General features: G+C 56.7%; 1 protein-coding gene across 1 annotated transcript in view; it reads left to right on the top strand.

Annotated features, from left to right (window-relative positions):
• The window catches only part of LOC135314033 (hornerin-like), a 138,398-nt gene that overhangs the window by 30,190 nt on the left and 92,623 nt on the right, over positions 1-15,585 (top strand). The window contains exons 17-24 of the mRNA XM_064455707.1: positions 3,561-3,806; positions 4,215-4,286; positions 4,369-4,440; positions 5,694-5,801; positions 12,036-12,281; positions 12,690-12,761; positions 12,844-12,915; positions 14,169-14,276. Coding sequence (XP_064311777.1) covers positions 3,561-3,806; positions 4,215-4,286; positions 4,369-4,440; positions 5,694-5,801; positions 12,036-12,281; positions 12,690-12,761; positions 12,844-12,915; positions 14,169-14,276 — 996 coding nt within the window. The remainder of the gene's footprint in view (positions 1-3,560; positions 3,807-4,214; positions 4,287-4,368; positions 4,441-5,693; positions 5,802-12,035; positions 12,282-12,689; positions 12,762-12,843; positions 12,916-14,168; positions 14,277-15,585) is intronic.

Here is a 15,585-nt window from a genome sequence, read left to right as displayed (position 1 = left end):
CCGCTCTTAGTTCCGAGGCCTTGGCTTAGATCGCAGTTAGTATTGCCATCAAGGTGTAAAAGTGTTGAGGGGGAGAGGGTTTTAACGCTTCTCCTCCAGAAGCCTGGATGATGGTTTTGCCCTCCAGTGCTTCAGCGCGGGCTCCCCCTCTGTGCGTGCGAGCTCTCCGGGTCAGCGAGCCCAAGGGGCCTTACGTTGGTCCGTCCGCTCCTCGACAGCTGTTGCACGTGGCCTGGAAAGAGTGTCTGGAGAGCTGCCAGGAGCCAGCCAAGAGGTCACCAGGCTCCTCCGCTGCTCACCAAATTGGTGCTGTAGGTCACAGGGGCACGGGAGAGCACACAGGGGAAGTATCACGTGCTGGCCTTCCTCCAACGTGCCACCCTGGGCTTTGCCCACTGGCAAGGGACCCTAGGCTAGGCCGACTTTGGGTTTGATGCCACCCTCCTGTTGAGAGAACAGCAGGACTGCGGTCTTTCTTTCCCCCATTTGTCACAGACTCGTTGATAGCATGCAGGTGACCTACCTTTAGACACCTGAGCTACTGCCACCTGCTCCAGCCCCCTCATCATCGTCTTTGTGGCCCTGCTCTGCACCCGCTCCAGCAGGTCTGTGTCTTTCCTATGCTTTTTATTACCACCATACACCCTGCGGGACAAACACCAGGGGAGAACTGCAGCTAAAGTCAGTGTAATAGGAAAGACACGGCCTGCCTCTGTGCAAAAGACAAGAGCAGAAAGGGGAAATTGGCCAGCACCCTCAGTCAACACCGAGCACGAGAGCTGGCAGAAGATGTGGTTAGACAAAGGGCTCCCTCCCAGTCCCTTAAAAAGGCTGCCAACTCCCGTTTTATGGCAAATGGTCAGGTTTCCTTCATGAATTCCTCATAATGGTCCTCCAGGGTCTGTGTTGGGAGATGGAGTGACACCGTACAATGTGGGAGCCAGCGGATGTTAGGGGTGTGACCCCAAATCCATCAGCACTGAACCAAGCCTGCCACCATGCAGGGAGCTGGGGTCAGAGCTTGATCCGCAGGGCCGCTGCCCCTACCACTCAGGCTCCCAGGCCTGAGCTGATGGCTGCCATTAGGGATTGCTTCTTGACAACACTCCTCCTTGACACGGGAGCCCAACTATCGATGGCACATAAGGACACTTAGCTGTCCTTTGGGACAGCCTCCACTGAGAAAACGTTGCCTTAGCGTGTAACACAACACCAACTTGTAGTTAAAAGGATGCCAGTGTCTGTTCAGGACCACATGATGACTTTCCAGGGTTACTTGCTTGGGGCAGGACACTCCAGCCCTCACTGGGAGCTGGCACACTCTTTCTCAGGTTATTTCCATTTTCCTTCTGGAGGGCTAAAGAACAGAGGATAAAAAAAACTCCCCAGCAGGCCAGGGCTTGACCAAAGCCCGTGGAGAAGGTAGTCCCAACAGTCAGCTAGTCAGCCTGCTAGGAGAACATGACGAGTTGGGCATAAGCAGGCAAGTCTTTCATTTTGGTTTAATTTGTGGTAGTGGAGGGACCAGGCACTCTCAGGCACTCTCAGGCACTCAAGTTAATGCAAGTTCTGCTCCACTCCACCTGAAACAGCTCAGAGCAATACTTTTTCCTCTGCCACACGCTTTCAGAGGCAAAAGCCATTTGGCTTAGCCTAACAGATATTTCGCATTCAGATTGACTCGGTTTTCACAGTCAATGCTCCCAGCACCCTGAATCATAGCATCACAAAATGGTTTGGGTTGCGAGGGACCTGTAAAGGCCATCTAGCCCAACCTCCCCCTGCAATGAGCAGGGCCATCTGCAACTACATCAGGTTGCTCAGAGCCCCGTCCAACCTGACCATCAATGTTTCCGGGGATGGGACAGCTACCACTTCCCAGGGCAACCTGTGCCAGTGTTTCACCACCCTCAGCGTAAAAAATGTCTTCCTTATATCCACCCTGAATCTACCCTCTTTTAGTTTAAAACCACTACCCCTTGCCCTGTTGCAACAGGCCCTGCTAAAAACTCTCTCCCCATCTTTCTTACAAGTCCCCTGTAAGTATCGAGAGGCCGCAAGGAGGTCTACCTGTAGCCTTCTCTTCAGTTGGGCTGAACAACCCAACTCCCTCAGCCTTTCTTCATAGGAGAGGTGTTCCAGCCCTCTGGTCACTTTTGTGGCCCTCCTCTGGACCCGCTCCAACAGGTCCATGTCTTTCTTGTGCTGAGGGCTCCAGAGCTGGACACAGTACTGCAGGTGGGGTCTCACCAGAGCAGAGTAGAGGGGCAGAATCGCCTCCCTCGACCTGCTGGCCACCCTTCTTTTGATGCAGCCCAGATAACGTTGGCTTTCTGGGCTGCGAGTGCTCATTGCTGGCTCCTGTGCAGCTTTTCATCCACCAGTACCCCCAAGTCCTTTTCCACAGGGCTGCTCTCAATCCCTTCATCCCCCAGGCTCTACTGATATTGGGGCTTGCCCCAACCCAGGTGCAGGACCCTGCACTTGGCCTTGTTGAACTGCGTGACATTCCCATGCGCCCACTTCTCGAGCTTGCCCAGCTCCCTCTGGATGGCACCCCATCCCTCAGGCGTGTCAGCCGCACCACTCAGCTTGCTGTCGTCTGCAAACTTGCCGAGGGCGCACTCGATCCTGCTGTCTATACCATTGCATTGATGAAGATGTTAAACAGTACTCGTCCCAGTACAGAACCCTGAGGGACACCACTCGTCCCTGATCTCCATCTGGACACTGAGCCATTGACCATGACCCTCTGGATGAGACCATCCAGCCAATTCCTTATCCACCAAACAGTCCATCCACCAGATCCATAGCTCTCCAATCTAGAAAGAAGGACGATATGGGGGACCGTGTCAAAGGCCTTTTGGAAGTCCAGCTAGATGACATCTGTAGCTCTTCCCTTGTCCGCTGATGTAGTCACTCCATCATAGAAGGCCACTAGGTTGGTCAGGTGGCATATACCCACCCTGTGCTCTCCTGGGTTCCCTTTTGCATGTCAAATAATTGGAGAGAATACTCCTCTGTTTCAGGGATTGACTTTGCTCTTTGAGGAGCCTGACAGAAGGTACTCCCTTACATTTCACATGAAGAAGGAATGGAAAAGTCAAGGCTTCCTCTTTGGTGGAAAACAAAAGTGACTCATTAGCCCTGGGGTCCCCCAAGGCACCAAACTGGGCTCCAGCCTGGAAGCTGCCGACGGAAGGGGATCTTGCACTTGTCTTGAGACTGAAATCGCTCACTCTTCAGCCTCACGAGCTGTTGCTAACAGCCCCCAAGGAGGTCAGAAAGCCCTTGGCTGTGGTTTCTGGTTGTTCTGGGGGACTGTGAACTCCTCGCTGCCCCTGTGACAGTGCCCAGAAAACAGAGCAGAGTCGTGGGCTCAGCCCCGGCTTGGCCTGTGTCCCAGCCCTTGGACAGAGCTGCCCGACGGGATGTGCTCCCCTCCCAAAGAGGGCAGCTCCCCTGGCTGTGCTCCAGCGGCTCTCCAAGAGCGCCCTGAGGACGATCCCCACACAGGCTCAGCCAGGCCGTGAGGTCACAACGAGGCTGTGATGTCACAGAGCCCCACAGTGCTGTGCTGGCTATAAATACTGACCGATCAGCCCCCGGACCCATCTGCAGCAGCAGCGGCAGCAGCGGCAGCAGCGGCAGCAGCGGCAGTGACAGCAGTGGTGGCAGTGGTGACAGCAGCGGCTGCGGCAGTGGCAGGGCCATGGCCACCACCCACCACCTCCTCCTCATCCTCCTCCTGGTGGCCCTGCATGCCAGGGTTACCCAGGCTGCTCCGTGGCAAGCACTGGGAGCAGGTAAGCAGGCAGCACTGGTGCAGCCTTTCACAGGCCAGCGGGCTCTTCTCCCCAAGAAGCGTGGGTGATGGGTTTTTTTCCCTCCAGAGCTTTAACGAGGGTCACCTCTCTGTGTGTTTGTTTGTGTGTGTGTGTGAGAGCGAGCTCTCCCGAGAAGAAAGCCCCAAAGGGGGCCGTATGTTGGTCCGGCTGCTCCTCAACGAGTGCTGCACATGGCCTGCAAAGAGTGTCTGAAGAGCTGCAAGGAGCCAGCCAAGACGTCCCCGGGCCCTCTGCAGCTTTGGCACTCCCCACCTATGTCTGGCTACCACCTCGTTACCTGACCCCCTTCCAGGGCCTGCAGTTCACGAAGGCAGAAGTGGAACCCAACATGCAATGGAAACATTACTCTTCTGTGCTTGCTTCTAGGTGAGGGTCGTGGCAACGGTTATCCAGCTTCTCGGCCGGATGTTGGTTTGGAGCCCTTGGGGCATCCTGGAGGTAAGGTCTCGGTGTCCCTTTCCTTGAAAGAATTAACTTTGACACTGTGGCAAGAGCTTATTCATGTGCCATTTTCCTGAAGGTCCTCTCAAAGTCGAGAGCTTCCCGACCTCTTGGCCTCTTCCTGTCCCCGAGCCTGAGAGCAATCCCACAGGTAAGTCAGTGGGAGGAGGGAGCATTCACCTTTTAATCTTCTTGCCATGTGAAATGCAAGCTGCTCCTTCCGTGGCCAATGATGTGCAGACAACAGGTGACGGAGGCTTCTCTGGGTGCTTAGTTACAGACGTGCCCGTAGGGAGGACTTTTGCAGCTCCTTGGCTGGATGCTGTGCTACAGCGCGGCTGGCATCGCAGGGGTGAGTGGTCCGTCTCCGCTGACCTTGCAGGCTAAGCACTGGTTGCCTGTAATTTATTCCTGTGAAATTGCACCAAATGCTTTCCCTGAAGGTCCTCCAACAGCCAGGTACCAAGCTGAAGGAGGGAAAAAGTCCCCGCAGCCATCACATGCCCTAAGGCAAATGCTGGAAGAACTGGAGAGAGGACACGGTGGGTGTCTTTCGCTCTGCCTTAGCCATGAGACACAACAACCGGAGGTTTTACATACACGTCTGGGCACACTGTAGCCTGCACAGCGGGAAGGGATCAATCGGCCTCACTGCAGTGACGCTAGGTTTCACGCCTTGCAGGTTCTGGTGAGCCACAGAGATGGTGCAGAGCCTTTGCTGCCTGTTGTGCTTCAGGCCGAGTGCCAGAGGCAGCTGCAGTCCCAGCTTGCCCAGCACGGCTCAGAGGCGGCTTGTGCAGATGTCGCAGGCAGATTGGAGGGCCTGGCGCGTGCTGCACTTGTGCTCAGCTCACGCGCAGCGCTGCTTGCCCACTGAGAGCCGGTTCCAGGCACGGGCGAGGTCCCAAGCAGTGCTGCTTGCCCTTTCCTAGTGCTGGAGGTCGGGCGGAGATGCTGACTCAGCGGGCTTTCTGCCTTGTGCTCGATTTCCCATCTGCAGACCGATAGCTGGGATGGGACGAACGTGACCGTTGCTGGGGCTTACAGGGAGGGGCAGGAGGGCCTTGCATAGGAGCAGCCCTGCTCAGAAGGCCTGTTTCCCCGGCTGGCCTGGCTGCAGCTTCTTCCCATCCTCTTTGAAGGAAGGCATTTAGCATCACCTTACTGTTTCCCAAAAACACACTACGTGCAATGCGAACCAGGAGATCGCGTGCAATTTCCTGGTCTCCCAGCAGGTCAGGCCTGGCTGTTGATTGGACTAGTTACTAGGCGCAGCCCCAAGAGTCCCGGCAATTTGTCTAAACCCTATTACCCATGTCTTTGAGAAGCACTGCCTCCTAAAGATGCCACCTCCCTGATGGGAAGGGTTCCAACTAATCCAACCATCCCGCTTGCTTTCTCAAGGGACGGACCGAGAGGCTGTGCAGAAGGAGGCGTTTTTGGAAGGAAGCAGTGGCTCCCTGCCAGCCTCTGCTGAAGAAACAGAGGTGATGCAAGCCAACGGCATGCCAGGTAATTGCTGTCCCGTGGTCAGGCGGTGTCACCCATTGGGATCGCTATGTGTCAGCAGGCTCCTCCCCCGGTGCCGGCTCTGGCACGACACAGCAGCAGCCAAAGATGAAAGGGTTTTGTGGTTCGAGGCATCGGGAACGTGCGGGGGGGGTGGGGGGGGGCGGTATCTCTTGCACAAACGTACCTCCCGCTGTGGCTGCATCCAGCCTTGCGTGTGCGGGGTCCTAGAGGCTCCAAAGCACAAGAAGCAGGGGATCCCTCCCGTGAGCTGAGGTCCACAGCGATGCCCTGACTCCCCGACTGGGCAGGGCCTTAGAGGGAACATCCCCGTCCTCCTGCACCTGCTGTGCCTGAGCCGTGCCGAGGCTTTACCTGTCATCTCTGCTTTTTGCCAGGGCTGTCAAAGGCGGGAGCAGACCACCATGGCAGCGTATATGAATTTTTCCGCACAGACTCAGGTACTGAGCAGTCTCGCTGGGGTCCCTAAGCAGGAGACATGTCCCAAAACCTGGGAGCAGCAGCAGGTGGTGCCCATGCTGGAGAAAAGGCAGAAGGGGAGAGCAAGGCTCAAGGGTCTCTTCAGAAGGCCTGACTCGGTCCCCACGGGGTGTGGGGGCTGGCCTGCAGGGAGGGAGGGAGGGTTGCGGGTGCCACTCCCTGCTGCAGGGATAGCTTTTGTCTGAGTGACTGCTCAAGCAGGTGCGCTCCCCCGCCATGCTCTCCTGACGGCCACCTGAGTTTTGGTCGGTGGGACAGCCTGTCCTAAAGGGTGGGAATGTGCCTCCAGGCACCAGCACTGGGGGGAAACAGACCTTCCTGGCCATATCAAATGTGCCATGGGCTTACCTGTGGTGCACAGCACAGGCTAACGTCCCAAATTGCTCCTCCAGGTATGGTTGGCGAGACAATCCCAAGTGTTTCCAACCCCCAGAGCACCGCAAGTTTTTTCTGTCCACAAGATGTGCGAAGACGCTGTATGATAGGCACAGCAGCAGTTGTGATTTCCGTGCCACTTGCAATAGCGTTGTGCTATATCATGATCCGACGGCGGAGAAATAGAAGACAGTGAGTCATTGATTTCCCCCCCACGACTGCTTCCTTCCATGGCTGCTCGTCGTAGCCACGAAGCATTCCTAGTCAGGCTGCTGTGGAGTGGTTGGTTAGTTAGGGGTTGGCCAGAAAGCTCTGCTGAGGTTTCTGCTGCTGTCAGATCCTTTAATTGGCATCTTGACTCCTGGGCCTTTGTCTCGAGAGCCGCTCTCACTGGTGCCAGTGTCAGCTCAAACTGACCCTGCCTGGACAAAAGCAGCCCCAGGAGCACCAGGCATAGGCAAAGCAAGGTCAGGGATGAGAAATAGCGGGGGCGAGCTTGCCCTAGAAAGCAAGACGTGCACTAGCACCCGCTCCTGACCAGCAAAGCTGCCCCGAGGAATGCCCCTGCTTGCTGGGGCCATGAGGTGCAGGTGTCCACCTCGGCCAAGGTGTGCTGGCAGCTCAGCCCATGCTGGGCAGCCTTGCCAGCTGCAGGCCGTGCTGTGGATTGGAGAGTCCCTGTGCCCCATCTGCAGCTGAGGGCCTCAGCAGCCTCCTCTCTCCACAGGCATGCCTCTGCAGCTTCAGAAGCCCGCCGGGAAACCAGCAGATACCCCTCGCGCCCGCAGAGCCGGACCCGCCGGCCCAGCACCCCTGAAGGCTGGACCCAACACCAGCGGCCGCCACTTGTGCATGGGAAACCGGCACGCCCGCCCTCCCCACGGCCCCCCCGCCCCCCGAGCCCGATGGTCCGGCCCCCCAGCAGGGGCTGAAGGCAGCCCCGCCAGGGGAGGGCTTGGTGGTGCGCTGACAGAACCCCCACCAACAACTTTGGGGATCAGCCGTTTCTCTACAAATAAAGAGGGACAGAGCTGGCACAGAAGTCTCCAGTGGTACAAACAGCAAACCCCGCGAGGCACCAGCACCGGCTGAGCTCCGCAGCCGGGCGCAGCCGCGGATGCCCACTGTGTCGGCAGGCAGGAGCCAGGCACGGGGCTCCTCTGGCCAGCGGCGGGGCCCCGAGGGGCTGGGGCAGCCCACGGCCATGGCCAGCAACACCAACCTGACCCACACGCAGTGCGGGAGGCAGTGACGGGGGCCCAACCTGGCCAGTCGCACGGACCCATAAGGGTCCGTGGGCTGAGGGAACGATTGTTGCAGCGGGATCATCTGGCCACAGCGGACCTCCTCAGATGGCATACCCAGGAAAAGGGGGAGCCATCAAGAGCACCTCCAGGGACACAAGTCTGACAAGCAAATGCACTGGAGGCAAAACAAAGCTCCTCACTAATTAATGGGCCCTTGATGGGCCCTAACTGACAGGCCATCACCAATTAGGGGTGCTGCAAAATATCTCCACACCTGGCTGTGAGCCTGCTGTTAAGCAGCTCCCTGAGCCAGGCCTTTACTGCCTCGGCAGTAAGAAAGTGGTGACCACCCCCACTGCTTGAACAGCGCGTTGAAAGGCTGCCTGAGGCATTCGTAAGAGTTCAGCTGTGCTGCTCAGGCTGCGGCCACTGTTCACAGGACACCAAAGCAAACCACACACTGACAACCAAGGCCCTTCGCTGGTGCAGATCAGGCACTTTGGGCGGGGTACAACAGTAAGCACGTGGCTTTTTCGACTTAAGGGAGGCTGGGCCCGCTCTTAGTTCCGAGGCCTTGGCTTAGATCGCAGTTAGTATTGCCATCAAGGTGTAAAAGTGTTGAGGGGGAGAGGGTTTTAACGCTTCTCCTCCAGAAGCCTGGATGATGGTTTTGCCCTCCAGTGCTTCAGCGCGGGCTCCCCCTCTGTGCGTGCGAGCTCTCCGGGTCAGCGAGCCCAAGGGGCCTTACGTTGGTCCGTCCGCTCCTCGACAGCTGTTGCACGTGGCCTGGAAAGAGTGTCTGGAGAGCTGCCAGGAGCCAGCCAAGAGGTCACCAGGCTCCTCCGCTGCTCACCAAATTGGTGCTGTAGGTCACAGGGGCACGGGAGAGCACACAGGGGAAGTATCACGTGCTGGCCTTCCTCCAACGTGCCACCCTGGGCTTTGCCCACTGGCAAGGGACCCTAGGCTAGGCCGACTTTGGGTTTGATGCCACCCTCCTGTTGAGAGAACAGCAGGACTGCGGTCTTTCTTTCCCCCATTTGTCACAGACTCGTTGATAGCATGCAGGTGACCTACCTTTAGACACCTGAGCTACTGCCACCTGCTCCAGCCCCCTCATCATCGTCTTTGTGGCCCTGCTCTGCACCCGCTCCAGCAGGTCTGTGTCTTTCCTATGCTTTTTATTACCACCATACACCCTGCGGGACAAACACCAGGGGAGAACTGCAGCTAAAGTCAGTGTAATAGGAAAGACACGGCCTGCCTCTGTGCAAAAGACAAGAGCAGAAAGGGGAAATTGGCCAGCACCCTCAGTCAACACCGAGCACGAGAGCTGGCAGAAGATGTGGTTAGACAAAGGGCTCCCTCCCAGTCCCTTAAAAAGGCTGCCAACTCCCGTTTTATGGCAAATGGTCAGGTTTCCTTCATGAATTCCTCATAATGGTCCTCCAGGGTCTGTGTTGGGAGATGGAGTGACACCGTACAATGTGGGAGCCAGCGGATGTTAGGGGTGTGACCCCAAATCCATCAGCACTGAACCAAGCCTGCCACCATGCAGGGAGCTGGGGTCAGAGCTTGATCCGCAGGGCCGCTGCCCCTACCACTCAGGCTCCCAGGCCTGAGCTGATGGCTGCCATTAGGGATTGCTTCTTGACAACACTCCTCCTTGACACGGGAGCCCAACTATCGATGGCACATAAGGACACTTAGCTGTCCTTTGGGACAGCCTCCACTGAGAAAACGTTGCCTTAGCGTGTAACACAACACCAACTTGTAGTTAAAAGGATGCCAGTGTCTGTTCAGGACCACATGATGACTTTCCAGGGTTACTTGCTTGGGGCAGGACACTCCAGCCCTCACTGGGAGCTGGCACACTCTTTCTCAGGTTATTTCCATTTTCCTTCTGGAGGGCTAAAGAACAGAGGATAAAAAAAACTCCCCAGCAGGCCAGGGCTTGACCAAAGCCCGTGGAGAAGGTAGTCCCAACAGTCAGCTAGTCAGCCTGCTAGGAGAACATGACGAGTTGGGCATAAGCAGGCAAGTCTTTCATTTTGGTTTAATTTGTGGTAGTGGAGGGACCAGGCACTCTCAGGCACTCTCAGGCACTCAAGTTAATGCAAGTTCTGCTCCACTCCACCTGAAACAGCTCAGAGCAATACTTTTTCCTCTGCCACACGCTTTCAGAGGCAAAAGCCATTTGGCTTAGCCTAACAGATATTTCGCATTCAGATTGACTCGGTTTTCACAGTCAATGCTCCCAGCACCCTGAATCATAGCATCACAAAATGGTTTGGGTTGCGAGGGACCTGTAAAGGCCATCTAGCCCAACCTCCCCCTGCAATGAGCAGGGCCATCTGCAACTACATCAGGTTGCTCAGAGCCCCGTCCAACCTGACCATCAATGTTTCCGGGGATGGGACAGCTACCACTTCCCAGGGCAACCTGTGCCAGTGTTTCACCACCCTCAGCGTAAAAAATGTCTTCCTTATATCCACCCTGAATCTACCCTCTTTTAGTTTAAAACCACTACCCCTTGCCCTGTTGCAACAGGCCCTGCTAAAAACTCTCTCCCCATCTTTCTTACAAGTCCCCTGTAAGTATCGAGAGGCCGCAAGGAGGTCTACCTGTAGCCTTCTCTTCAGTTGGGCTGAACAACCCAACTCCCTCAGCCTTTCTTCATAGGAGAGGTGTTCCAGCCCTCTGGTCACTTTTGTGGCCCTCCTCTGGACCCGCTCCAACAGGTCCATGTCTTTCTTGTGCTGAGGGCTCCAGAGCTGGACACAGTACTGCAGGTGGGGTCTCACCAGAGCAGAGTAGAGGGGCAGAATCGCCTCCCTCGACCTGCTGGCCACCCTTCTTTTGATGCAGCCCAGATAACGTTGGCTTTCTGGGCTGCGAGTGCTCATTGCTGGCTCCTGTGCAGCTTTTCATCCACCAGTACCCCCAAGTCCTTTTCCACAGGGCTGCTCTCAATCCCTTCATCCCCCAGGCTCTACTGATATTGGGGCTTGCCCCAACCCAGGTGCAGGACCCTGCACTTGGCCTTGTTGAACTGCGTGACATTCCCATGCGCCCACTTCTCGAGCTTGCCCAGCTCCCTCTGGATGGCACCCCATCCCTCAGGCGTGTCAGCCGCACCACTCAGCTTGCTGTCGTCTGCAAACTTGCCGAGGGCGCACTCGATCCTGCTGTCTATACCATTGCATTGATGAAGATGTTAAACAGTACTCGTCCCAGTACAGAACCCTGAGGGACACCACTCGTCCCTGATCTCCATCTGGACACTGAGCCATTGACCATGACCCTCTGGATGAGACCATCCAGCCAATTCCTTATCCACCAAACAGTCCATCCATCAGATCCATAGCTCTCCAATCTAGAAAGAAGGACGATATGGGGGACCGTGTCAAAGGCCTTTTGGAAGTCCAGCTAGATGACATCTGTAGCTCTTCCCTTGTCCGCTGATGTAGTCACTCCATCATAGAAGGCCACTAGGTTGGTCAGGTGGCATATACCCACCCTGTGCTCTCCTGGGTTCCCTTTTGCATGTCAAATAATTGGAGAGAATACTCCTCTGTTTCAGGGATTGACTTTGCTCTTTGAGGAGCCTGACAGAAGGTACTCCCTTACATTTCACATGAAGAAGGAATGGAAAAGTCAAGGCTTCCTCTTTGGTGGAAAACAAAAGTGACTCATTAGCCCTGGGGTCCCCCAAGGCACCAAACTGGGCTCCAGCCTGGAAGCTGCCGACAGAAGGGGATCTTGCACTTGTCTTGAGACTGAAATCGCTCACTCTTCAGCCTCACGAGCTGTTGCTAACAGCCCCCAAGGAGGTCAGAAAGCCCTTGGCTGTGGTTTCTGGTTGTTCTGGGGGACTGTGAACTCCTCGCTGCCCCTGTGACAGTGCCCAGAAAACAGAGCAGAGTCGTGGGCTCAGCCCCGGCTTGGCCTGTGTCCCAGCCCTTGGACAGAGCTGCCCGACGGGATGTGCTCCCCTCCCAAAGAGGGCAGCTCCCCTGGCTGTGCTCCAGCGGCTCTCCAAGAGCGCCCTGAGGACGATCCCCACACAGGCTCAGCCAGGCCGTGAGGTCACAACGAGGCTGTGATGTCACAGAGCCCCACAGTGCTGTGCTGGCTATAAATACTGACCGATCAGCCCCCGGACCCATCTGCAGCAGCAGCGGCAGCAGCGGCAGCAGCGGCAGCAGCGGCAGTGACAGCAGTGGTGGCAGTGGTGACAGCAGCGGCTGCGGCAGTGGCAGGGCCATGGCCACCACCCACCACCTCCTCCTCATCCTCCTCCTGGTGGCCCTGCATGCCAGGGTTACCCAGGCTGCTCCGTGGCAAGCACTGGGAGCAGGTAAGCAGGCAGCACTGGTGCAGCCTTTCACAGGCCAGCGGGCTCTTCTCCCCAAGAAGCGTGGGTGATGGGGTTTTTTCCCTCCAGAGCTTTAACGAGGGTCACCTCTCTGTGTGTTTGTTTGTGTGTGTGTGTGAGAGCGAGCTCTCCTGAGAAGAAAGCCCCAAAGGGGGCCATATGTTGGTCCGGCTGCTCCTCAACGAGTGCTGCACATGGCCTGCAAAGAGTGTCTGAAGAGCTGCAAGGAGCCAGCCAAGACGTCCCCGGGCCCTCTGCAGCTTTGGCACTCCCCACCTATGTCTGGCTACCACCTCGTTACCTGACCCCCTTCCAGGGCCTGCAGTTCACGAAGGCAGAAGTGGAACCCAACATGCAATGGAAACATTACTCTTCTGTGCTTGCTTCTAGGTGAGGGTCGTGGCAACGGTTATCCAGCTTCTCGGCCGGATGTTGGTTTGGAGCCCTTGGGGCATCCTGGAGGTAAGGTCTCGGTGTCCCTTTCCTTGAAAGAATTAACTTTGACACTGTGGCAAGAGCTTATTCATGTGCCATTTTCCTGAAGGTCCTCTCAAAGTCGAGAGCTTCCCGACCTCTTGGCCTCTTCCTGTCCCCGAGCCTGAGAGCAATCCCACAGGTAAGTCAGTGGGAGGAGGGAGCATTCACCTTTTAATCTTCTTGCCATGTGAAATGCAAGCTGCTCCTTCCGTGGCCAATGATGTGCAGACAACAGGTGACGGAGGCTTCTCTGGGTGCTTAGTTACAGACGTGCCCGTAGGGAGGACTTTTGCAGCTCCTTGGCTGGATGCTGTGCTACAGCGCGGCTGGCATCGCAGGGGTGAGTGGTCCGTCTCCGCTGACCTTGCAGGCTAAGCACTGGTTGCCTGTAATTTATTCCTGTGAAATTGCACCAAATGCTTTCCCTGAAGGTCCTCCAACAGCCAGGTACCAAGCTGAAGGAGGGAAAAAGTCCCCGCAGCCATCACATGCCCTAAGGCAAATGCTGGAAGAACTGGAGAGAGGACACGGTGGGTGTCTTTCGCTCTGCCTTAGCCATGAGACACAACAACCGGAGGTTTTACATACACGTCTGGGCACACTGTAGCCTGCACAGCGGGAAGGGATCAATCGGCCTCACTGCAGTGACGCTAGGTTTCACGCCTTGCAGGTTCTGGTGAGCCACAGAGATGGTGCAGAGCCTTTGCTGCCTGTTGTGCTTCAGGCCGAGTGCCAGAGGCAGCTGCAGTCCCAGCTTGCCCAGCACGGCTCAGAGGCGGCTTGTGCAGATGTCGCAGGCAGATTGGAGGGCCTGGCGCGTGCTGCACTTGTGCTCAGCTCACGCGCAGCGCTGCTTGCCCACTGAGAGCCGGTTCCAGGCACGGGCGAGGTCCCAAGCAGTGCTGCTTGCCCTTTCCTAGTGCTGGAGGTCGGGCGGAGATGCTGACTCAGCGGGCTTTCTGCCTTGTGCTCGATTTCCCATCTGCAGACCGATAGCTGGGATGGGACGAACGTGACCGTTGCTGGGGCTTACAGGGAGGGGCAGGAGGGCCTTGCATAGGAGCAGCCCTGCTCAGAAGGCCTGTTTCCCCGGCTGGCCTGGCTGCAGCTTCTTCCCATCCTCTTTGAAGGAAGGCATTTAGCATCACCTTACTGTTTCCCAAAAACACACTACGTGCAATGCGAACCAGGAGATCGCGTGCAATTTCCTGGTCTCCCAGCAGGTCAGGCCTGGCTGTTGATTGGACTAGTTACTAGGCGCAGCCCCAAGAGTCCCGGCAATTTGTCTAAACCCTATTACCCATGTCTTTGAGAAGCACTGCCTCCTAAAGATGCCACCTCCCTGATGGGAAGGGTTCCAACTAATCCAACCATCCCGCTTGCTTTCTCAAGGGACGGACCGAGAGGCTGTGCAGAAGGAGGCGTTTTTGGAAGGAAGCAGTGGCTCCCTGCCAGCCTCTGCTGAAGAAACAGAGGTGATGCAAGCCAACGGCATGCCAGGTAATTGCTGTCCCGTGGTCAGGCGGTGTCACCCATTGGGATCGCTATGTGTCAGCAGGCTCCTCCCCCGGTGCCGGCTCTGGCACGACACAGCAGCAGCCAAAGATGAAAGGGTTTTGGGTTCGAGGCATCGGGAACACGTTCCACAGACGGTGGGGAACGTGACTCTTGCACAAACGTACCTCCCGCTGTGGCTGCATCCCAGCGCTTGCCGTGAGTCCCTAGAGGCCCAAAGCACAAGAGCAGCACAGAGCGGGATCCCTCCCGTGAGCTGAGGTCCACAGCGATGCCCTGACTCCCCGACTGGGCAGGGCCTTAGAGGGAACATCCCCGTCCTCCTGCACCTGCTGTGCCTGAGCCGTGCCGAGGCTTTACCTGTCATCTCTGCTTTTTGCCAGGGCTGTCAAAGGCGGGAGCAGACCACCATGGCAGCGTATATGAATTTTTCCGCACAGACTCAGGTACTGAGCAGTCTCGCTGGGGTCCCTAAGCAGAAGACATGTCCCAAAACCTGGGAGCAGCAGCAGGTGGTGCCCATGCTGGAGAAAAGGCAGAAGGGGAGAGCAAGGCTCAAGGGTCTCTTCAGAAGGCCTGACTCGGTCCCCACGGGGTGTGGGGGCTGGCCTGCAGGGAGGGAGGGAGGGTTGCGGGTGCCACTCCCTGCTGCAGGGATAGCTTTTGTCTGAGTGACTGCTCAAGCAGGTGCGCTCCCCCGCCATGCTCTCCTGACGGCCACCTGAGTTTTGGTCGGTGGGACAGCCTGTCCTAAAGGGTGGGAATGTGCCTCCAGGCACCAGCACTGGGGGGAAACAGACCTTCCTGGCCATATCAAATGTGCCATGGGCTTACCTGTGGTGCACAGCACAGGCTAACGTCCCAAATTGCTCCTCCAGGTATGGTTGGCGAGACAATCCCAAGTGTTTCCAACCCCCAGAGCACCGCAAGTTTTTTCTGTCCACAAGATGTGCGAAGACGCTGTATGATAGGCACAGCAGCAGTTGTGATTTCCGTGCCACTTGCAATAGCGTTGTGCTATATCATGATCCGACGGCGGAGAAATAGAAGACAGTGAGTCATTGATTTCCCCCCCACGACTGCTTCCTTCCATGGCTGCTCGTCGTAGCCACGAAGCATTCCTAGTCAGGCTGCTGTGGAGTGGTTGGTTAGTTAGGGGTTGGCCAGAAAGCTCTGCTGAGGTTTCTGCTGCTGTCAGATCCTTTAATTGGCATCTTGACTCCTGGGCCTTTGTCTCGAGAGCCGCTCTCACTGGTGCCAGTGTCAGCTCAAACTGACCCTGCCTGGACAAAAG

This window comes from Phalacrocorax carbo, chromosome 6, assembly GCF_963921805.1.
Source record: "Phalacrocorax carbo chromosome 6, bPhaCar2.1, whole genome shotgun sequence".
NCBI lineage: Eukaryota > Metazoa > Chordata > Aves > Suliformes > Phalacrocoracidae > Phalacrocorax > Phalacrocorax carbo.
This window is presented reverse-complemented; position numbering and strand designations above follow the sequence as displayed.